This window comes from Protopterus annectens, chromosome 5.part0, assembly GCF_019279795.1.
Source record: "Protopterus annectens isolate FY-2018-M chromosome 5.part0, PAN1.0, whole genome shotgun sequence".
Lineage (NCBI taxonomy): Eukaryota > Metazoa > Chordata > Ceratodontiformes > Protopteridae > Protopterus > Protopterus annectens.
This window is the reverse complement of record NC_056735.1, coordinates 1,174,097,296-1,174,121,267: the sequence shown is the minus strand read 5'-3', so window position 1 is coordinate 1,174,121,267 and position 23,972 is coordinate 1,174,097,296. Positions and strand designations below refer to the sequence as shown.

Sequence of the window (23,972 nt, the reverse complement as noted above, 5' to 3'; positions counted from 1 at the left end):
TTGTACAATGGCAGACTGCCAAACTGTGTTATACTCCATTTTCACTTGGTGGGTGGGTCTGACTTCCATTCAGGATGTAGAATTTAATACACGTCTTGAATACATCTGTACTAAGCTATGTTACATCATATGTAGAATGCTCATTTCTTCACAGAAGTGACCTTTTCTGTCAGTGAAAAGAGACCACCACCAAAATGTTATACTGACCATGATATAATGGTTGAGCTAGTTTCATCACTGACCTACATTTAAGTTATTAAGAGTGGAGCAGCAACCTTTGGTAAGTATATATGTTAAGTATCCACCTATAATTTCTTGAGTTTTACTATAAACACTAAAAGGTAGTAGAAATATTGCATCATATGCAAAATACTAAATGTAAGTTTTTACAAACAGTTTACTGTTGCCTCCTACTATTATGCATAATACTCTGTTAACATTAGGGATAAAAGGTAGTTCAGATATTGTTTCATATGCAAAATACCAAATGTAGGTTTTTATAGGCAATTAGGAACTTGTGGCATAAGATCCTAAGTTCATTATCTGTTTTATACTCACAGATAATGAACTTTTACTCAGCACTAGCAATTCTGTTTTAGGAGATGCAAAAATTCAACAAATTTGGTGACCTCATTCTCACAAGAAGTATATAGACTGAGCAGCACATACAACTGCCACATTCTACATTGACTCACACTAAAATTTTTACGCCAAGTCTGTAAAAAATTATTGTCAAAGCCTACTACGTGCATGAAGACTAGGTCTCAGCAAAAATCTAGCAAAACGTCACCTTCAGGCACATTTTCATTGAGTTACCAAAAGTTAAATTATCTCAGATCTAGTAAGCCAGACCAATTTTAAATGGAAATGTTGTAGTGATTGGTGACTCTATTCTCTGTGAAAGCCTGACACAGATTTCAAGCTGTGTCCCTTCCCCAAAATAATATGATAATCCTGCCACCAATCAGAGTGTCTTCATGCCCTTCTAAAGGGGTGTCCAGTTATGAAAATTATATATCAAAATAAATGATATCTATGACCATAAGCAACCAGGCCTTAGAGGTGACCTGGAAAGTATCAAACAGGTATAAGCACACCCTCATCAGTAAAGAAAAAGACTGATTTCCAGCCACAATGTAAAGTAATGAAAAACATTTAATAATAAGTAAAATGATTACAATAATGTAAATCAATACTTTTCAATAAACACCAGAACTCAATCACCAGAAATTATTTATTTATTTATTTATTTATTGCATTTGTTTACTGGGAAAGTCCACTGGGCCAACATGAGCCCATTTTCATTGGAGGCCCGGGGAGAAAAGCTCCATATAAGTAAATAAAGTTACATATTTAGAACAAATATAAATGTAGAGTTTCTTTGGCAGATTCAAAGAATTAAACATAATTTTTTATGGTAATATAGAAACAACCTCGACAAGTATTTACAGTCATATTTAGGCCATAGTAGTTACATGAAGAGGAGGCAAACATTTCATATATACAAGTATTAACACTTGCACAAGTGTAATGGAGGGAAAACATTTCATATATATACAAGTATTAATACTTGCACAAGTGTAGTGGAGCAACAATATTAGGTAAGGCAGTAGAACTAGTTATGCTGACTACATATTAGCCTGCAATGAGTGGGAGTGGTAAGAGGGAAGAGAGGGGAAGAAAACAGATTTTATTTTTGGCATGGCATTAACCAGCAGGAAGAGAGGTGTTGTCTAAGGGATTTTTTTTAAAGAGAGCAGAGGTTGGGATGGAGGTTATTGCGGTAGAGAGGTTATTCCAAAGTTTGGAAGTAGTGAAGGAATGGAGCATTTGACCAGCTGGGAATTGGGGTTTTTCAACCTTCAGCAGTATTTTGTTTTCTGGTCTAAGGGGTCTGTTTGGATGATACAGAGTTAATATGGAGGAGAGAGATGGACAGGCCTTTGGTCTATATATTATTTTATGAGCTGTAGTTAAATGGAGGTAGTTGAGATGGAGTGAGAGTTTGAGCCAGTTAAGTTGATGCAGAGAGGAACAGTGATGAGAAGAGGATCTAGCATTTGTTGCAAATCTGGCTACTTTATTGTAGCAAATGTCAAGCTTAGTTTTAAGTGAAGAGTGTAGGTTTGTGAGGATGGGGGCACCATATAGGAGGGATGGGAGAAGACAGGCTGAGGCTAGAGTCTTTTTAGCATTATTATTGAGGTAATAGCTATGTCTATAGAGGGTGCCTAGTTTCTGGTGAGTTTTTTAATGCTGTTGAGTATGTGGAGATCAAATGTTAGGGATTCATCAATAGTTACTCCTAGCAGTTTAGTATTGAAGACTATTTCTATGGTAGTGTTATTTTGGGAATGGATAGAGAATTCAGCCCTGTTTAGGGGGGTTGTTTTTTTGGGAGTGAATAGGGTCAGCCTGGTCTTGTTTGGGTTGAGAGAGAGGTGATTTCTTGCCATCCATTTTTCAGTGGATGTGAAGATATTTTGTGTTAGTAGAAGAAGTTCAGAAGGGGTTTTAGCAGTACAAATGATTGTCGAGTGATCAGCATGTTGTATTACGTCTGCAAGGGATAGTGAGTTATGGAAGTTGTTGATGAATAAGTTGAATAGAAGGGGGCCCAATATGGAGCCTTGGGGAATATCTGTGGAGACATTTAGGAAGGTGGAGAAGGATTGTAGCCATTTGGTTGACTGGTATCTGTCAGAGAGATAGCTAGAGAACCACTTCAGGGTTGAGGGTAAGACACCTAGATCATTGAGTTTAGAGAAATGGGATAAGAAATAGTATCCAATGCCTTTGAAAGGTCAAGGAAGAGTGAAGAGACAATCTGACCAGTATCACATGCTCGATTAACTTTATCTACAAAGGAAATGAGAGCTGTGTTTGTGCTATGGCCAGGTCTAAAGCCATGTTGGGTTGTGGGGTAAGCAGCTGGTTGTTAATTAAGTGGTTGAGAAGTTGGGTATGAACACATTTTTCTAGTATTTTAGAGACTGGGGAGAGAATGGCTATGGGTCAAAAGTTGGAGATGTCAGAACTTTTGCCACCTTTGTGTAGAGGAAGAATATAAGCTTTCTTCCAGATATTAGGAACGTAGGATTCTTGGATTGATCTATTGATTAGTATACTAATGGGGTAAGAGATGGAATTAGTACTAATTTTTAGAAATTCAGTAGGTAGGTTGTCAGGGGCACAGGAGCAAGGTTTGAGTTTTAGAAGGAGTTTCTTTATGGTGCTTGCAGGTAGAAAAATTAGGTAGAGAGTAAGGTTTAGAATGAGTAGTTTGCAGGCCAAATGGGGTTTGGGTTTGCCGGGGGGGGGGGGGTAGTGGTCAGTTTGGCAATGGTATCGATGAAATATGAGTTAAAGAGAGAGGCTATCTCAGAATGGGTTTTATCAGGGTGAGGACAAGGGTTGGTATTACAACCAGGATGAAAAGTTCTGGGCAAACATAAAGCAGTTACTACAGCCTAGTAAACCTGTCACACCCAACCCACAAGGCTCAGACATAAAGAATCCTAACCACATTGCTAATGACTTTAATTCCTTTTTCACCGAAACAATTCAAACTCTAGCCAGTCAACTCTCCAGCAAAATCACAAACATACCTAACAGCCACTTAAACCCACCTCCCCCATTTCTTTTCCAACCTGTTCCAACATCTTATATTCTTTCCCTTATCAAACAACTTAAACCATGTACTCCCTCTGCTGACCTACTACCTCCAGAATACCTGCAATTAGCAGCCAAATCAATAGCCTACCCAATCTCCATACTGATCAACAGAACCATCACTGAGGGATACGTCCCTAAACTTTGGAAAATCTCCCACATTATTCCTCTTCATAAGGGTGGAAATTCAACTGATATTTCCAACTACCGCCCTATTGCTCTACTCTCTCCCTTATCTAAGATTATGGAAAGATGTATACACAAGCAACTGCTTGACCATCTTCTTCAAAATAACTTACTCTCTAATACCCAACACAGTTTTAGACCTTCCCATAGTACCACCACTGCCCTCCTCTCCTTTACAGACACTATCAACAAAAATCGTAACCAAAACACCCTTTCCTCAGCACTTTTCTTAGACCTGTCCAAGGCTTTTGACATGGTCAACCACCAAATACTCATACACATTCTTCAATCTTTGTCACTTGAAATTCAACCTATTAACTGGTTTAAATCCTACTTAAATAATAGACATCAAGCAGTACTCTGGAACTCCACTCTATCTTCCCAGCTACCAGTTAACATTGGTGTCTCCCAAGGGTCCATTCTGGGCCCCCTTCTATTCTCTTTATTTATCAATGACCTCCAACAAGTAGTCCTTCAAGCTACATGCATACAATACACAGACGATTCTACACTAATTTGCTCAACAAAATCTGTCTCTGAACTTCACTCCCTTACTCAACACATTTTTAATTCTGTAGAAGAATGGTTTTCTCAACGCCGTCTCCTACTAAACCCAAAAAAAACCAAACTCCTCCTCTTCACACCTTCCAGTAAATCTCCCCACATAGACTTTACAATAACATCTAAAAATGCCACACCTATATCACAAGATTATACTACTAAACTACTAGGCGTTACCATTGACAACAACCTTAACTTCGATACCCACATAAGCAACACTTTGAAAAATATTAATAAAAAAATAGGTTCTCTTTACAAAATCAAACCTTTCCTCACTCCAGAATCTAGAATAACTATTGCCCACTCACATCTTATCTCACCCCTTCTCTATGCCTCACCCAGTTATACTAACTTATCAAAAAAGAATCTGTTGAAGCTAGAAAACTCCTACCACAGCATAGCCAGATTTGCTACAGGCAACCCGTTTAGAACCCACCACTGTACTAATCTAAAACAGCTAGGTTGGCTAGAATTTCAGCAACAACTAAAAATGAATCAACTAGCCATAACCCATCAACTTCTATATCAACCTGACAAAACACCCATACTATCTACTCTTATTCACCCCTACCACAACCTAAACTCCCTAAGATCAGCACACAAACGTCTTGTAAATATTGACAAAGCAAACAACAAAGCTGGAGACTCCCTCTTTTCTAACACTGTTGGAAAACACTGGAACCTCCTTCCCTATGAACTTTCTTCTATTCCCTCAAAATCTCTCTTTAAAAAGAAACTTAAACTCCACCTTAAATCACAATGGCTGTGCCCCTGTAGTAATCCTGACTAACTTTAGCCCCCGACACCTGACTACATTCCTACATCTTTTTGACCACTGTATCTACCTCATATTTACATACACTGATTCTATATCTCCTTCTCACTATCTACATACAGATATTTTTATATATATATATATATATATATATATATATATATATATATATATATATATATATATATATAAATTATTTCTACAGGCTTCTTCATACTATCCTGTATCCTCTATTACTATACATTATGCTAGTATTCACCATAAATACCACTTTAAGCAATATTTTGTAATAATATTCTTATCTAAATGTTCAACTTTCTGCTATTTGTACTTTATAACTTTGTCACCAGTTAAAATGTTATCTTTATTTGCCTATGTTCATGTACTGCTGTAAAGTTTTTTCACATGTTTTTTTAATGTAATTTCATTTTGAATGTTAGAGCTTATCTCCCTGGGCCTCTACTGAAAATGGACATATATCCCGCTGGACTAGCCCGGTCAACAAATGTAAAATAAAATAAAATAAAATAAGTAAATAAGGGAATTTATTGATCCCCAGAATTTCTGAAAGAGAAATGTAAAATTAAACTGCAGGATAGGAGTCAATTATTTAAGAAAAAAATCTATCTTAATAACTAAGCTTTCCTAATTTAACAAAAGAATACTGTCCCTGATCTAATCTAGCACATAACAGCAAGGCAAAAGGCAGGCTTACAGTTTTGGGTGAGTTCTCTTTCATGGGTGTCCACTGACTGTACAGTACTGTAAATAACTGTACTTCACAAAACTACTCAGCACTTGACACATTACAGTCTCAACTGTCTTATTTTAAAAATAACAGTCAGCTGTTTGAAAAAGTTCTTTTTCTGTCAATCAGCTGTTTACGTAATCACTTAGCAACCAAGACCATTCTAATGACATCACTCACTGTTCAGCTGATTCTCCACAGTTTTACTTTAGAATGTCTCTCTCAAGCATGTGCAATTAGAAATATATAAAAACATTGACAGATTCTTTAAATATTCTGTTTATACAGGGAAATACTCAATTTTTAAAACTTATTTACATATTCGCAATTAGACATGCTGACATACAAGTTAATCTAAGAATATACACAAATCTCCTGCCAGATATGCTAACACAGATGACAGTGTTTTCAGTTTCTTCATGACCTACATAAAAGAAAACTTCAAACACGCTTGGATTTGTTCCTGTATGAGCCCAGGCTAAGTTACTCTTATACCTTTTTCTAGTCTACTCTCTCTACCCCTTCTACTGACTTACCCTTTCCTCCCTTCCTCTACATATACTCCCCTGAGGTTACACTCATACCTTTTACACATCTATTCCTACTATCCCCTTTATCACACCCTACCCTTCTCTACTCATACTATCCTATGCCTTCACCAATATAATCTGTTACCATATTTCATGACCTCTAGAATATTAATAATCAGGGATCAGGACAGTTTGATTCCAAACAAATTGACACCAATGTAATTGAATACACTTTCATATTAAAATTTACATTTATTATATATGGAAACAGTAATTACTTGGCCACAGTGGTGCAGCAGTTAGCATTGTTGCCTCAGAGCAAGAGGTTCTCTGGTTCAATTCTCAGCTGGAGCATCTTCTGTGTGGAGTCTTCATGTCCTCCTTGTGGTCAAATGAGCTTTAAAGATGTGCCTAACATAACAGAGGGATAAAGGTCCAACAATAAGGCAGCCTTTAAATATCACTTATATAAACTTAGAAAGTTGCTAAAAATAACATGATTTGTGTTAGCATGTATTTCCTGAAGGAAATGTAGTCTGAAATTCAAATGTATGCCATTATTTCTTGACTTCAAACCTCAGTGATTTACTAGAAATCCACAAATTTTATGAGGAACAAACCAAAAATATGAACCAAAAATCTGGACATTCTCTGAAAATCTGGACAGTTGAGAGTATGATACAAAACACCTGAAAGTTATGTTTTATCTATAGTTTCAATATACACCACACCACATCTACATAAAACTTTAGTCCAAATCAGTATCTTTCAGTGAAATCAATATTGGTATCACTTGCTGATTCAGCATAATCTGTCACTCCAAAGAATACTCATTGCCTTTGTCTATGATAGTAGTATTTATGCAACAACCTCATCTTCTTTCCTGCTAAAATACAATCAGTTTATTGCATTCCTTCTTGCAACTTACTGCTACTGCTCCTTAAAGAACCCACCACTGTTTCCAATACTACACTCCAATGTCTCCCTTTTAATCATAGATATTTAATCAGTGATGTATTTTATACCCATATTGTGTGTTAACCTTCTAATCCTCCTGAACTCTTTTATCCATCATAGCCCACTGGTCCAGATTTAAGAGGGTTTGGTTAATTCTGTGCCAACAGGATTGTGGTGGAGTCCCAGACATAGAATGTATGGTATCTGTTTAAGCCCTAATGAGAACTGTCATTGCAGGTAGGAGCCACCCTTAGACAGTACAGGTTTATACCGGCATCAAGCACTATGCAAGCCTCTCCAGTCCCTGTGCTGCCATCTGATGGCTGTTTCCTGTATCACAACCTTTGTTGCTTATCTGTCACACACATGACCCAGCAGGAGTGCAGCAATCAGAGTTCACCCAGACAGAAGACAGACAGGGTTAGAGACCCCCACTCCTTATGTATCATAAAAAGAGAGCTCAGAGATCCTAGAAACCCTTGGTACATGTACGTCACCTGGATGAACCCCTCCTGTGGGGAGCCCTTAAGGCAGATGAAGCTCTCATTGTACAAGGTTAGCAAACAGGTGTTTTCGTCTCCCAGTTTTGTCTCAGGTCCCCCCATCCTCCACTATCACTTTCACTTATCCAGATTCCAATACTCCCTACTGGATCAGGCAGTGGAAAAAATGCATATATCTACCATTCTGGGGTCAAGAAACAGCTAGTTAATACATATTTAGAGGGTTTCCATGTAGCACACCAAAGCTTTGAATATGATGATGCAATTAGCTAGGGCAGGAGGCACTGGCATGCTCCTTTAGTAATGTCCTTGGGCATAATGGGTGGCTTTTTGGCACATCAGTGCCTGGTGACCACACAGGGGGATCACTCTTTCACTCTGGACAGTCACCGCTATCAACAGTGATACTTTGGCTGTCATCTGTACTGTACTCATGTTGCTTACTATGCTAGCCAAGATGCCCAAAGCCTTGTATAAGAAGTATCTCCATGAGTTCCCTTATATGAATAACTGACTCTTGGTTGTCCAGTTGAGGGACTGTGTTATAACATCCCTGGCTTTAGCACTCCCATGGTTGCAGGTCGTGAAGTTCTCCAACAGCAGACAGAAATTATTTCTGAAAAGCATACAAAGGACTGCCTGTGCTGTGGCACAACTGAGGCATTTTCAGTATCAGTAATTCTTGACTACAGACAAGACCCAGAAGCCATGTCACTGGCACTCTTGATGAGGATAAAGGGGAGAGCCCAGACTCTGACTTTCCTTTGCCTTCTGGGGTTAATGGTAACCACAATGTTCATGGTGTCATTTGCACACCTGCAGATGGTAGTGCTACTGTAGGCTACTATTTGCTCCTGGTCTCAGAGCCCTGTTGCAGGACTTTGAAATGATTGACAATTCCCATTAATCTCAGTATTGCCCACCTTTCAAGCACCTAAACCTATCACAGATCGTGATGATAGACACTTTGATAATAGTAATAGAGGCCACTCAGTTCCTCCATTTTTCAGGAAACCTGGTCCCCAAAGGGACAGGGGTAGCCATATCAAGCAACTAGAGCATCAGAAACCATTGCTAACCTGAAATCCCATTAGAGGAATCTTAAACCACATTCTCTAGCATTTAATTTACACAACTGATGTGCAGAATGATGCAAAAACAAGCATGGTGACATGTTCTTGTATACCTTATGCAGATGGTGATGCATGCTTGCCAGTGGGCCACAGACAGGGGCATGTCTCTTACATCCATTCACATCCCTAGGAAGTAAGAAAACTAGTAGTCTCCCTTTACTTGGGGTCCAGTTCTTTTTTGGAGCTCAGGATTTGGAAGCCCTGTCTGCTCAGAGTCTCCTAAAAGCTGGACACACCAGCAATCATCCAGCATATCACACATGAGAAAGCAGTCCTCAGAGTAGACTTCTGCATGCCATTCTCTAGTTTCACATCATAAAGTTCAAATAAGAAAGACCATATACATGCTCTTTACCACCAGTGGCCACTGAAGGCATAGTTTCAGGCTTCCAGGTCTCTGTTAGTACAGTAAAATATCTCAGTCCAAACCAAGAAAAGGCCTTCTGTTGTGATCATGACTAGTTCTACCTCAGGGCCTTGCTTCTGACATAACTGCACTGAAGGTTATGCAACAGTCTCAAAGATAAGTGTAGCTGCTAGGAAGCCTTGTGCTCAGCAGACATATTCTGTGAAGGGAAGGCATTCTGCATTTGGGCAGAAGACTATCATACATGCCATCAGTCAGGTAGTCAGCAGTTGAGCCTGACATATCTGTATGAGTTAGAACTCAGTTATTTGACTGTCATGGTGAACAGCTGTAACATTTCTGCCCATTATGGCATTCTGGAGGTCTGGAATTAGCCCAGCATTGGCTGGTCAAATGGATGAGGAAATTCAAGACCAAAAATATTATCTTGAAATTTAACTGGCCCATAAACAAGAATGTTACAGGATTCAGCTCACTGCTACTTTTTATATTTACATTATGCAGTTGCCATATTACTGACCAAAGTAGTGTCCGGTAAGCCATGTCACATGCTGACTCAACAGACCTAACAAAGAATGTGTCAGTATATAAGAAAAAATCAAAGCTGAGATGATGCACAGAGTCTAAAGAACATGCCAAGATGGTGGTCACACCATGACTGGAGTAGCAGAATCTCAACAATTCTCAGCAGCATTATTGCAATACAGTCAGATGAGTACATCAGTCATTTAATTGGTAACTGTGAAAATGTGCTCCCATTTACTACACCTAAAGCCATATTGTACAAATGACACCATTAATTTATGAGGATTTCAAAATTCCATTCAAGACTTCATAGTGTCCTTCACATTGTGCAAAATCAAAATATAAAAAATAAGAATAACTTAGATTTTTCACCACTTTCAAAACTATGTGACCACATCACCAAAAATAACTGTCATGAAAATTAAAATCAAAAGCAGTCTTGACATGCTAATGACATGCTAATAACAACTTATGAAGGACGTGATGACCATAACAAGGCTTACAAATATATGACTGATCAAATTATTCCGCCTAGATGGAAAAATAACTAATTCACTCTCCAAAGAAGACAGAATTACTGACCCACCCACTATATATGTAAGGATGAACACACCAACACCTTTAGATGAATAAATGGCCTAGCCCTTGGCCATGTCTACAAATGGATAGATGACGAGGATGTCCAATTGATGACTGGATGGATGCAAGGATGGATGGAAGGGTGACCATGCAGAGTCTAACAGGCAGGTGGTTACTACAACACATACAGAAGAACTTCTGGATGTTTGGTGACCACTTCAGATCCTATTCCATTGCCTGATAGTTTTCCCATTAGCCATTTAAAGATAAATATTTTTACAACACATTACTGCAACTAATCCTGTAGGAAGGCATCTATCCAGACATTTGCCTTGCCAAATACATAAAAAGTATTTTGGTGATTTTACTGAAACAAGTTATCCTGAGTGCCTAATGCTAACTAAAACTTGTATAAGCTACACCAGCATTGTCCAGAAGACATCTGCTGCATTTGGTATGTGTCAGCTGCAGTGGATATATGCTTAGTATGGACCACTGAGCTTATAGGTGTGTTACCAAAATACCTGTCTAGAAAAGTATACAAAGTCAGGTGTCATGATTACCTGTCTAGAAAAGTATACAAAGTTAGGTGTCATGATGTGAGGATTGATGGGTCATTTAATTTAGGCAAGTTCCTCACTATTAAATTTTACACATTGAATCATACACAGAATGGTGGTGCAGTGGTTAGCATTGTCCCCTTACAGCAAGAGGTTTTCCAGTTCGATCCTCGGCTGGGGTGCCTTCTGTGCAGAGTCTGCATGTCCTCCCTGTGGTCGCATGGGTTTCCTCTGGGTGCTCCGGTTTCCTCCCACATCCCAAAGACATGCTGCAGGTGGATTGGACACTCTAAATTAGCCGTAGGTGTGAGTGTGTGTGTGCCTTCTGTGGAAGGTCGGGCGCCGGGCTGGCAACTCGACACTGTAAAACTCCACTGCCAATCATGAGCGGACAGGTGATCCGCTGTGGTGACCCCTAACCGGGAAAAGCCAAAAGAAGAAGAACATCCATTTAACACTCCTTATTTAACTATAGTATGGATTTGCGTGATTGTTAGTAGTAAAAAAAATATTACATTGTGTTAACAGTGGGAGTAAAATTCACAGTAAAGAGTACATTTCTGTCTCTAGGTAGGAGGAGAGCAGAAACCTCAGATGAAGTACCTTGGGGTACTGCTCATAGGTGAAGGGATCATGGAACTGGTACAGTGGTGATGGTACTGTAGATATTGTACCAAAGTGCTGGTACAGCAGCAAGAACTATGTCATAGGATGAAGTTCTCAATTTATGTCAGTCCATGCTTCCTGCTTCATCTACAGACATGAGCTTTGAGTAGTAACCATAAGGATGAGATTACAGATGGAAGCAGCAGAGATAATGTTCCTTTGCAGGGTAACCATATTCACTGTTAGTGACAGACTGTCTAGTTCAGAGTCAGTTGAAGTAGTTTGGCCACTTTGTCAAGATGCTCCCAGGCTGCCTCCTATACAAAGTATTCCAGGAAGAGCCCCCTGGGAGGAGGAAACATTGCAGGAATTATATCTTTCAACTTGCTTTGGAACACAGTGGGATCCCGCAGGATTTGTTGGAGACTGTTGTTGGATCTTGGGAAGTCTGATCTATCCTGCTGTGCTTGCTACAACCATGAGCCTCACCAGGGTACTCTATTTATGTAAATGCTTATGCGACTTAAGTTTATGTTTTATTTTCTATATCTTGCTTGGTATATTCACATTTTGCACATTTTGTACTCTGAGCTCTGTCTGAAATGTGCCCTCTGTGGATCAGTCCATTACTCCAGTTAAGAAGATTAATAAAATAAAACAAACACATGGTTTAGACCATGGTGATGATGATGATGATGATGATGACACTGGTGATGGCATGTTTCATATAGCTTTCATCAGTGGGTATGGCTTATTGAGGACAAACGCATAGCTCATCCAGTTTGCCCCTTCCCCAAAATATTGCAATCCGCAAAAAAAACACGAGAAGTACAATTTCTGATAGAAAAGGGCAACAATATTGTGTTAATTGTTCATACAGAAAGTAATACAATTGGTCTACATCACTTTCACAGCTGTAATAAAGATTGGAGAAAATCCATGTTTTTCAATTATATACCATAAACACTGTACTGCATCAAATTCCTTTTGAAAATCAGTGGAACTTACCAATGGGAAAGAAGTCCTCACTTTTGTGAGAATTATTTAATAATGATTAGCTGTTTAACTCAAAGCACTTGGCTCTCCAGTTCAGTATTCAGTTGGAATGTCTTCAGAGCACAGTCTACAATCCATAGTATGTCCATTCAGGTTTTCACTGGGTGAGTAGGTGCTCTAGTATCCTCCCACATCCCAAATGTATGTAGGTGAATCGGTAATCCTATAAATTATTCAAGTGTGTGTGTGTGTGTGTGTGTGTGTGTGTGTGTGTGTGTGTGTGTGTGTGTGTGTGTGTGTGTGTGTGTGTGTGTGTGTCTGTGTGTGTACGTGTCTGTGTGTGTGTTTGTGTGTGCATGTGTGAGACAGAGACAGACAGTGTGTGTATGTGTGTGTGTGTGTGTGTGTGTGTGTGTGTGTGTGTGTGTGTGTGTGTGTGTGTGTGTGTGTGTGTATGTGGTGTACATATGAAGGCGTGTGTGGTGACATGCACTGGCATCTCATCCAGAACAGGTTCCTTGTCTTATGCCCATTGATTGCTAGAATAGGCAGCGTTGGCTCTCCTGTAGCACTGAAGGAATGAATGAATAAATGAATGACTAAATAAGATTAGATTGTGATTAGTATCAGGGCTGACTCTTATAAACCAAATAATTTCATAAAGCGACTTTCTAAACAGTCTGCAGTGACATTCTCAATACATCTATTTTCCAACTTCAGATAGCACAAGTGAGTATAGCAGTTTTTACTACATATGTTCAATATTTAAATCTACCTGTGATGCATACTATGAATACAAAAAAATGTTAATTTAGCATGTAGAATTATAACTGAGGATGGAGGCTAATGACTAAGTGAATATATTTATCTTTTAGCAAAACATGAACAACATGAAGGCTAAGTAAAATGGTTAGTCACATTTTAAAAGAGAAGCAGAGGAAATGGTTTGTAATATATAAAGTGATATTTCATGCTGCAGAACTAATTTTTGAGAAAGTTCTTTTCATCATTAAAGCTGTGTAGGCGGGTAGGTTTAGGGTGTGTGAACTGGCATTCTGGGTACAAACTGGGGTATCGAAAGTATTCCATTTGAAGTCTATGTGCTGAGAGATGGCAAGTGCTAAAATGGAGAAGTCTGAAACTAAATGCAGCCAGTCATACTGGAAATGGTTTCAAAATTATTATGATTGTTTATATTATATCTACATACTGATGTTATAGCCAGAGTGATTTAGATGATGCTTATATACATTCATAGCTTCAATTTCATGTTTACTGAAGTGTTTGAACCCAAGCACTGTACAGCAAATCAACAGAAAACAAAACCAAAAGAAATGCAAAAACATAAATGACTAAGCATAAATAAACATTTTTTTTTCAATAAACAGGTAATGGAGAAGATGAACAAATGTGTCACTTGTCGGTTTGAATAAGTATGTCTCAAGGAAATAGATCATGGATTCCCTTAGCTGACAGGTAATAGATTTCAGAGATGTGGTCTCTAATGAGCAACGTCTCAAATACCTTCTCCAAAAGCACTCCTGGAACCACCACTAGATCAAGAAGCCAAAAGCAGAGAGCAGGACTGTGAATACCAGCTTAGCAAGTCATGTAGATGGGGGACTAAGCAATGCAGGGCTAAGTACACCAGGATCAGAGCTTCACAGCTGCTATGCTGTTTAATGGAAAGCCAATGCAATTAATGCAAAACCAACATAATTCTTTGGCAAAGCCAGTTAGCAGCTGGGTCATGGAGTCAAGTCAAAAATTCAGAAGCCCCAAGAACAGAATATTATAGTACCCAAAGCAGAAAGGCAACAGAGCATATCTGTAGTATACAAACAATTACACAGCATCCAAGAGTTTTTCATTCAGACAATACATAATTACTCATGTGTTTAGCAACTGTCATTGTAATGTTATATAGCATGCCTTGCTTAGTAAGTATTTTATTCACCCTAGACATGTAGGTAAGAGGTACAGAAGTGACTTGTACTGTACACATGAGTTCTGGTCATCTGCAAGTGATTTATGTAAAGAAGCGCATATCTGAGGAGATACAGTACCTCTTAACCTGGAAACATCAAAAATCTGGACAAAGGCCCATGAAAAGTAGGTACAACTGGCCAAAACTTAGGGTGCTGCTTAACATGCATTTGTATACATAATTATGTAACCTGCCCAAACCATTGGAATCGTGGGATACCATCAACATACATTTTCTGTACAGTACGTTATGAGCATCTAATTTCTGGCATGACTGTAATATTCATTGGTTTACTGGTGAAATCAAACATTTCAAGAAGGATAGGACAAAAATAGGAGCTAAAATCAGGGGCAGATGACACTGAGCTATGTGGGAAAATCTGGGAATAGACAGCACATGTAATTCTCTGTTATCCAGAATTTCCAAATGTCCAGATTTTTGCATCATATTTTTGGTCGGTCCCTCATAAAATATGTTTTTTTTCTGTACACTTCTGAGCATTTAATGCACCTCAGACCTGTATAACTGGGATGCATTCAAAATTTATGGCAAGCAAATTTCACTGCTAAGCACTGACGGCCAGCTGTTCAGATCTAATATTTTCAAATAATAGTCAAATAATTGTCATCTTTACTTGTGTTTATCCCACCACCATACATATATTCAAAAAGCAAAACTTAAGTTTTTGCTAGATAGAAGTACATAAAAAGTGGACACAAATGTGCAGTTCTGTTACTGAATAATACACCTAGACTTGTTATCGATTCAGCACATGAAATGGCCATGTGGCTAACAACAGTAAATGCAACAGTTGTAATGGGCTATTCCATTGTTCTGCACCTTAAATGCAGCACATCATACACTAGGAAATGTGCACTTATCCCAAGAGTAACGGTATCATTTCCTTTAAATTTAGGAATAAACTTGTCTCCCCTTAGAATCTCTGCTTCATTCAATGGTCTGAAGCGGCAGGTTACTTTTGTACTGCATTTAGCTGGCTCCGCCATATCAGTTATTTCCAGTTAGGAAATTCAGCATCAGTCTGTCATCAACTTTCACAGCCCTACAGAGTCATCTAATGCAGCTGCTCCCTTTCAGCTACCGGTGACCTCAAAGCATCCAGTGTTTAGGGTGCTGCCCACCAAAAGTCAAAATGTCATTTGTACAAATATAAATTGACTAGAAATAATGCTGACGAGGTCAGTAAATGCACAGCCTCTACTGCAAGGTCAGTGAGATGGCAACAGACAGCAATTACCTTTTGCCTGATTCAGTATAAACAGCATCCTTCTGCATGCAAAGCCACCCTGCATTAGGAGCAGTCTCCTTCCTCCAGTAAATTCCCTGGGGTTGCAGTGACCTCACAGTCCTACATAAGCCATTCCAAATCCCCTACAACCTCATCAGATCAGAGGAAGCCAGCAGGGAAATTTGGTTTAAATGGAAAAAAAATGACAACGTGTTTTCGACAAAAGAGACATATTGGTGACGGTGGGTGGGCCTGCAGCCATAAACAACTTTATTTTTTTAAAGCTGTCTGAGTCAGGGTTCAGGTACTATGATGTTGACATCATCACGCACACCCCTGCAAGTTAATGACATCGCGATTGTGGGATATGCTGGTGATGCGTGATGACGTTGGCCTTAACTAAAAATGGTAAATAATGAAAAAAATTGTGATTTCAAGGGGCCATTCAGGAATTTGTGGCATCCCATTATTGTAGCCTCAAAACCAGGAAATTCTGAGGAATTTGGTACGGTTGAGCAGTATGTCTGGGGACAGTCTTTTCTGTAGAGTTTAAACAGCAGTAACCGGCATGACATTTCTCCATGGCCTGTGTTTCTCTATTAAAGTATATATTATAAAACATACAGTTAAGATCAGATATATTACAGTGCCTGAGAATGAGTCAATGAATAACAATTCAAAACATATAATATATATTTTTCAAAAATGATTCAGAAATCACATCAAATGTAGATGAATACCTTCTGCATGACATGCTCTTTATGCTGTGGCCACTGGAATGTATTATCACTAACATCTTTCTTGTTGCCCCATGATGAGTGACATTTGTTTATTTGTTAATGGGTTAAGATGAACTAAGAAGGGACAATTCAGGAGAAATGGTTTAATTACAAGCCTTATTCAGAAAGACATAATATACAAAGAATCAAACCCAAGACTCCCAGGTAAAGTTCTTCAGCAGTTCATACAATTAAGATAGCCAAGGGAAGCATCCAGTGGTCTGAGGCACACTGAGTTGTTGGGTTTGCATGTTACTTTTTATTAGCTTGTTTCTACAGTAGATAACTACAACTGATCATTTAACATTCTTACTAAGAACATGTTTAACTAGCAAATGGAAGTATTTAAAATAAATCAGTTTCTTCATGGAGAAAGCCCTGAAGCACCCCAAATGTCCTTACTTTTCTAATTATATATTACCATTCTGAGATTGTACTACCACAGGAAAAGGAAATAACTAGTTAATTCATATTTCATTGTTACATGTATAAGCAACTATAAAATACCCTTTCCAATTGTTGAGGAAAAGTCCCACTTCATGCTGCCTCAAACTACTATTTGATCAGAGTGTAAATTATGTTTCAGTGCAGTGCACTTATCAGTGAATGTATGCATCAGTGCAGTGAACATATTAGTATTATGTTTGTGACAATATGGGGTGCATATTGTTACAGTGTACATATCACTACACTACATGTACATACCAATGGAGTGAAGATATCACTATAGCATTCATATCACTGCTGTGTATTCATTGTTATATTGTGATTATCAGTGCAATGTACTCATCAGTGAATTATATATCAGTTTGGTGTATACACTCTTGCAATGTATATGTCAATGCATTGCACATATCAGTGCAGCGCACAGATCAGTGCTGTGCATGTGTCAGTGTATTGCATAAATAACTGCAGCACATGCACATGTCAATGCAGTGTGCATATTAGTGCTATGTATGTACTAGTGCAGTACATATACCACTGTAATGTCCATATATCTATGGACAGTGCAGTGGTGCAGCGGTAGTATTGTCACTTCACAGCAAGAGGTTCTCCAGTCCGATTCTCAGCTGGGGTGTCTTCTTTGTGGAGTCTGCATATCCTCCCTGCGTTCATGTGGGTTTTCTTTGGGTGCCCCAATTTCCTCCCATGTTGTATAGACATGCATCTGGTGCATTTCTCTCTCTTGGTCTCCATTGAAAATTGGCTTTGTTCCAAGTCGGACTTTCACGGTAAACAAATGTTAAATAAACTTTATATATATATATATATATATATATATATATATATATATATATATATATATACATATATATATATATATGTTTGTATGTAAGGTACACATCAGTGCAGCATAAAAATCAGTGCAGGATACATATCAATACAACATATGTATCAAATACAGTGTGCACATCGATGTTATGAACTGTACTGCGCATTCATCAGTAAATGAATGTATGTATGAGTGCTGGGTATATATCAGTAGAGTGTGCACATGAGTGCTTAGTATATTTCAGTGCAGTGTATACAGTCATGTATCATATGTAAAAATCAATGCAATGCACACATTAATGCTGCGTACATATCAGTGCAATACATATTTACATAGTAGAGCAGTGAGCATATTACTGTTATGCACCTGTCAGTGCTGTGTGTGAATCTGCACAGTGTTCTTAACACTGTAGTGTTCACACCAGCTTTTATGTGTATATAAGAAAGGCCAGTAGGCATATTTGGGGCTGAAATATGCAGTGGAACTAAATAAGTGAAAGGAGCATGAAATGGGAAAATACAGTTCATGACCTCAGGACAATAGGATTTGCTAGGCCAAGGAACATCAGCCCTGGTTATCATGTCATTCACTTGTCCCAATGAGAAAGACAAAGCAGTTGCTGTGCTGTGCTCACACTGCTCTAAGTTCAGGATGTTTGTACTAATGGATTCTGATCCAATAAGTGTATTCAGCAGTTGCTATACAGAGATGACAGCAACTCTACCACTAATCTTCATATTTCAACACTTCTTCTTTGTCAGAAAAAATAGTTACGATTTGAATATGATGGCAAAATAAACCGTGAGTCACAGTTCAGCTGTCATTGTGACAGTTGTTTTGTTTATTTTGTATGAATGCTTTGCCTGCTCTCCTTTTAGTAATCAAAAAAAAGCTTTATTATTCCAGCTCGTGTTTTCCCTTTGTATACTAATTACATCTGCATGTGTTTGTTAGCCAGATACATATATCAGCTTTGCTTTTTATGCAGTGCTTAAGCATCAAATTCATGATACTGAGAAATAAGCAGAGCAGCACATTTTGTACCTGAGTAGGAGTGCTGGGTTCCTTCACTGGAAATCTCTGATGTCCCGCCAATCGCAGTGATTCCCATTCTCTTATTGATCGCCTTTCGGAACATTTTGCTAATGTCATTGCTTTTCAGTTCCTGGATGACCTGGCAAAACATGAAATAGATTATCTGCTTTTATATTCCTTAGTGTGTACAAAGTCAACAGTTTCTTTGCACGTATCTCCAGGGATTTAAGCAATTTTATTTCCTAAAATTTAATTACAACTTAATTTTGATTTGCTTTAATTATGTAGTAATTTGATTTCTTAACTTGCTACGTCTGCTAGGCTCTCATTGACTTACATGAGCACTGCAGTAAAGGGGTGCATAATTTAGACATAAAACATGCAGTTACAAAAAGCATCAGCTACTGGTTTAATGAGGTCTACATTCGATACCCCACCAGAATTATAAGGCAAGTAAAGGAAATGACTCAGTGGTGCAGCAGTTAACATTGTTGCTTCAAAGCAAGAGGATCTCCAATTCGATTTTCAGCTAGTTTGCCTTCTGTAAGGAGTCTGCATGTCCTCCATGCATTTGTGTGGGTTTCCTCCAGGTGCTCCAATTTTCTCCCACATTCCAAAGATGTGCATCTGGACAGCTTCTCCCCAGGTCTCCACTGAAAATGGGCTCTATCCCAGTCAGACTTTCTCAGTAAACAATGTTAAATAAAACATATGATAAGATGCATAATAATGCAATAATAACATGCCCTTTAAATGGTCTGTGACAAAGTCCAAACCATGATATTCAGCTAAATATACAGTGGCTAATTGTAGCACACTTGCCTCTGGTACTAAAAGATCAAAACACTGTGAGTTTTAATCCCACAATAGGTGCCTAATTTCATTTTCCATTGTTGTCACTGCAGTGCAGTATAAGGGTGTTACAAAATGTGTGCTAAGTGTGCCATCCTTTAGATGAGACACTAAACTGATGTCCAATCTGCCTGAGCTGATACTAGCTCAGATAGACAAATTTTCCAAGAGCACTTATTGAATAGAGTATGGAAAATTGCCTGGTGCCATTGCCAAATTTCCCCTGTTGATATGAATATAACTGCGGTGATACCCTAAAGATAGGCCAGAGACCTTCTAGGGCTAACATGAACAATAAAATGCATATATGTATATATGGATCTACTTTGCTTGAAGTTTCAGAACTTTGAATTGTAATTGGTTGAGACCATAAGATTAAAGTTTTGAAACTTCAAAATTGTAACAAAAAAATGAAACAAATAAATAAAACCCCCAAAAATTTTTACACACTTGTGCCCCTGCACCCCTACACCACCTGCTAAATAAATATACCAACTCCGAGATCGCACTACAGTAAGGAAAATGATAAATTTCCAGTTCCTCCTAGTACATCGACCTCCATTCAAAAATATTTGAAGTTTCAAAACTTCGATTTTATGGTCTAGACCATTTGTAGTTCAAAGTTTTGAAACTTTCAGCTTGTGAAGGGAATCTATATATATATATATATATATATATATATATATATATATATATATATATATATATATATATATACATATATATATATATATATATATATATATATATATATATATATATATATATATATATATATATATATATATATATATATATATATATATATATATACATATATATATATATATATGAGTAGATAGATATAGATGTGTGCACATGTGTGTTTGCGTGTGCTTGTGCATGTGTGTGTGTGTATTCGCATGTAAGTGTGTCAAGTCTATCCCTGGAATTCATAGTCGTGCTACATAGAAGTTTGACTTGCCCTGTTCGGTGAGTTACTTTTCTCTGATTTAATGTGGTTCATAGTTATGCACAAAACGCACGACCCTGGAATACATTAGAATACCATTTGCATAACTATAAACATCTCAGCTGAGAGCTCTACTATCATGTGCAAGTAAGTATTGCAGGTACATACAGTACAACCGAGAGACACACACACACTCACACACACACACACACACACACACACACACACACACACACACACACACACACACACACACACACACACACACACACACAAAATCCATCTTAGCATACACAGGCATACAGACCCACACAACCAGAACTACAGGTCCATAAGTAGTTACCAGGCTATTGATCTATGAGGATCTTAAGAAGTCTAGCCTTACATTCCCATGGTAGTTTTTAATCCTTATGTTTTGCATATGAATAACCCAGAGACCGGCTGGACAAGGATATGTTGAGACATTAACATGTTTTCCCTATCCATGAGGACAGGGGTGCTAATTTGTGGTAACCCATACATTCATCCAAATTGCATTTGAATAGAGTAAGAAAAGTACTTTGCTTTATGTGGCGTAGAAGATGATTCCATTGTAGAGATATTCTCTGTGATACATACGTCTCCATCCAACATGTTCTATTTGATTTGTAAAAGTGACTGAGATCCCTTTAACTGGTTTTTATGATATCACTGAATTTGTGAATGTATAACAGGTGTGACAGGAGATACCTTTCACAAGCTCTAAGTTTCAAAACTTCAAAGTGCAAATGGTCAAGACCATAAGATTGAAGTTTTGAAACTTCGAACATTTTGAATGGATATCACCGTACAGCATGGAATGGGAAATTTGCCATTTTCCTCACTGTAGTGCAATCTTGGAGTTGGTATATTTATTTAGCAGGGGGTGTGGGGGGTGCAGGGGGGCTCCCTCCCTGCAAAAATGTAAAAAAATTAATTTTTTTGTTTTTATTTATTTTTTTTTTAATTACAGTTTCGGTACTTCAGTCTTATGGTCTCAACCACCTGCAGTTCGAAGTTTTGAAACTTTGAGCTTGTAAAGTAGATCGGTGACAGGACAGGGTCTGCTGAAGCTCTAGGAACAAAGTAGAGGTTGCCTGTCAGTAACCTGTGTGACACGGAGAAGGCGGACAAGGCTTGATTCTCTTTTTAATGAGAACGTGTGGCGGTTATTCCAGGTATGACAGGTATTTGTACAGGTACACGCTGAAAGGGGAATTATACTCAATGTTTGCTCTAATCAGTGCACAGCACTGTGGAATGCTCATTTACATGAATCTGCATGTGAAACATTACATTTTGCAATGAAAAAGAAGTTCAGCAGTGAATACATGCTGATCACAGGGCAGTTCATTGTCCACATAGGTTTCCAAATCCCTAACTATGGGATTGATTTTCTGAGATCTGTTGTCAATGTGATGGTTACAAATGGATTAATGCTTATCAAAGGATACAATTATATACTTTGTGGCATTTAATTTTAGGGCTCCCTACTGAATTATCAGAATTAAATAAAGATCAAAGATCCAGAAAAAGAGCAAGTCTCCTAGAGACCTACCATTATCAATGTACCCCAGGATTCAGTCCTCCAGCCACTCCTCTTTGGCACTTATTCTTAGAGGTCAAAGATAATGTTAAGGGTTTATGGCTGACCAAGTCTGCGCATGACTGAAAACTTGGTGCCATCATATGCTCTCCAGAGGACACTAAAATCCTCCAAGATAGCCTGTCCTGAACAAATAGCTGGTGTCAAAATTGATTAGAACAAGGTAAGCATTGTAACATTAGCTTTGACCTCCAGGTTTGAGCCACCTATCCTAACATCTTAGGTTGTATTTGTAAGCCAATTTGCTATTCAATGATTTACCCAGGGATTGGCATTTAGCTGAGAGATTTTATAATGATACCTGAGTGTGAGATGATTGAATACATTTGAAGGGTCTAAATGTGTGTTGTACACTGTTTTGCCTTCATCCATTGCTTCACTAACTTTTTTTAAAGAAGTCGACCAGGTAAGTAGGCAGGACCTGCCATTGGCAAATCAAAACTGGGTTAGGTTGAGAGTCTGTAGGTTACCAATATCCTTATTTATTAATTCCATAATGATCTTTTCCATAGCCTTGGAGATGAGACTGGCTTACCTTGGTTATTCATAGACATAGTGTTCAGAGGAGTATAAACCCTCTGAGCACTATGTCATATGCTGCTGTTGTGGATCATAAATCATAGAAAACAATCACAGTTCTTAATGGCTGTACAAAACTCTCCACAATATTTTATGAATTTAGCACAAGAGCTTATTGTGCATGATGTACAAAAGCCAAATTCATTCCCACCCCACTTAGATTCATAGGTGTCTACTAGGCTACCAACCACAAAGGCCTTTTTTAAGCCTAGCCATGCATCCCAAATCTCTGACAAGTTATGATACCCTTGATAAGTGTAATCGGGGGCTTGGAAGATGAAACATTTACAAACAGGGGCCTGGTAGATAAAATATTTACAGGCCGCCTTTGTCCATTAAAGACATAGGTGCCAAACCAGGGATGAATTTCCTGTTTCCCATCCAATTGTCCATGTTACATTTGAATTGAGTTAGGGAGGAACTCTGCTTCACATGGATGAGGAGCCTGTTCCAGAGAAGGAGTAGTCTCTGAGATACACACCTGTCTCTTTAGCAGGTCCTGTTTATATCACAGACAAGGTTTAAGTCTTTAGAATGGGTCATTCTTGTGCTGTTTATTTTGCAGATATTCAGGAGGTCCATCGGGTGGGGTCTGGCAATGCCTTAAATGCCAGGTATAGTTCTCCCCTAAACAGCCTGTAGCAGACAGAATAAAGGGATAGGGCCATACCTCTCAACCTCTTACCACCAGAAGTCTAGACAAAGCCAAACATTATGGTGGCACAAAGGCCCAAAACTAAGGACAGATTTTACATATTGCTCTTATAAACTTAGAAAGTTGCTAGAGTAATACGTTTTGCATTAGAGTGTATTTTCTGAAGGATATGAAGCCTAAAACTCAAATGTTTGTCATTATTTAGTGACTTCAATCCTCAATGAGTTGCCAGAAGATCACAAAATTTATGAAGAACAGACTAAAAGTATGAGCCAAAAATCTGGACAGT

The 23,972-nt window shown here is 38.3% G+C and overlaps 1 protein-coding gene across 3 annotated transcripts in view; it reads right to left on the bottom strand.

Annotated features, from left to right (window-relative positions):
- The window catches only part of PLS1 (plastin 1), an 824,936-nt gene that overhangs the window by 281,010 nt on the left and 519,954 nt on the right, over positions 1-23,972 (bottom strand). For all 3 annotated transcript variants that reach the window (XM_044071020.1, XM_044071019.1, XM_044071021.1), the window contains exon 4: positions 19,031-19,160. In XM_044071020.1, coding sequence (XP_043926955.1) covers positions 19,031-19,160 — 130 coding nt within the window. The remainder of the gene's footprint in view (positions 1-19,030; positions 19,161-23,972) is intronic.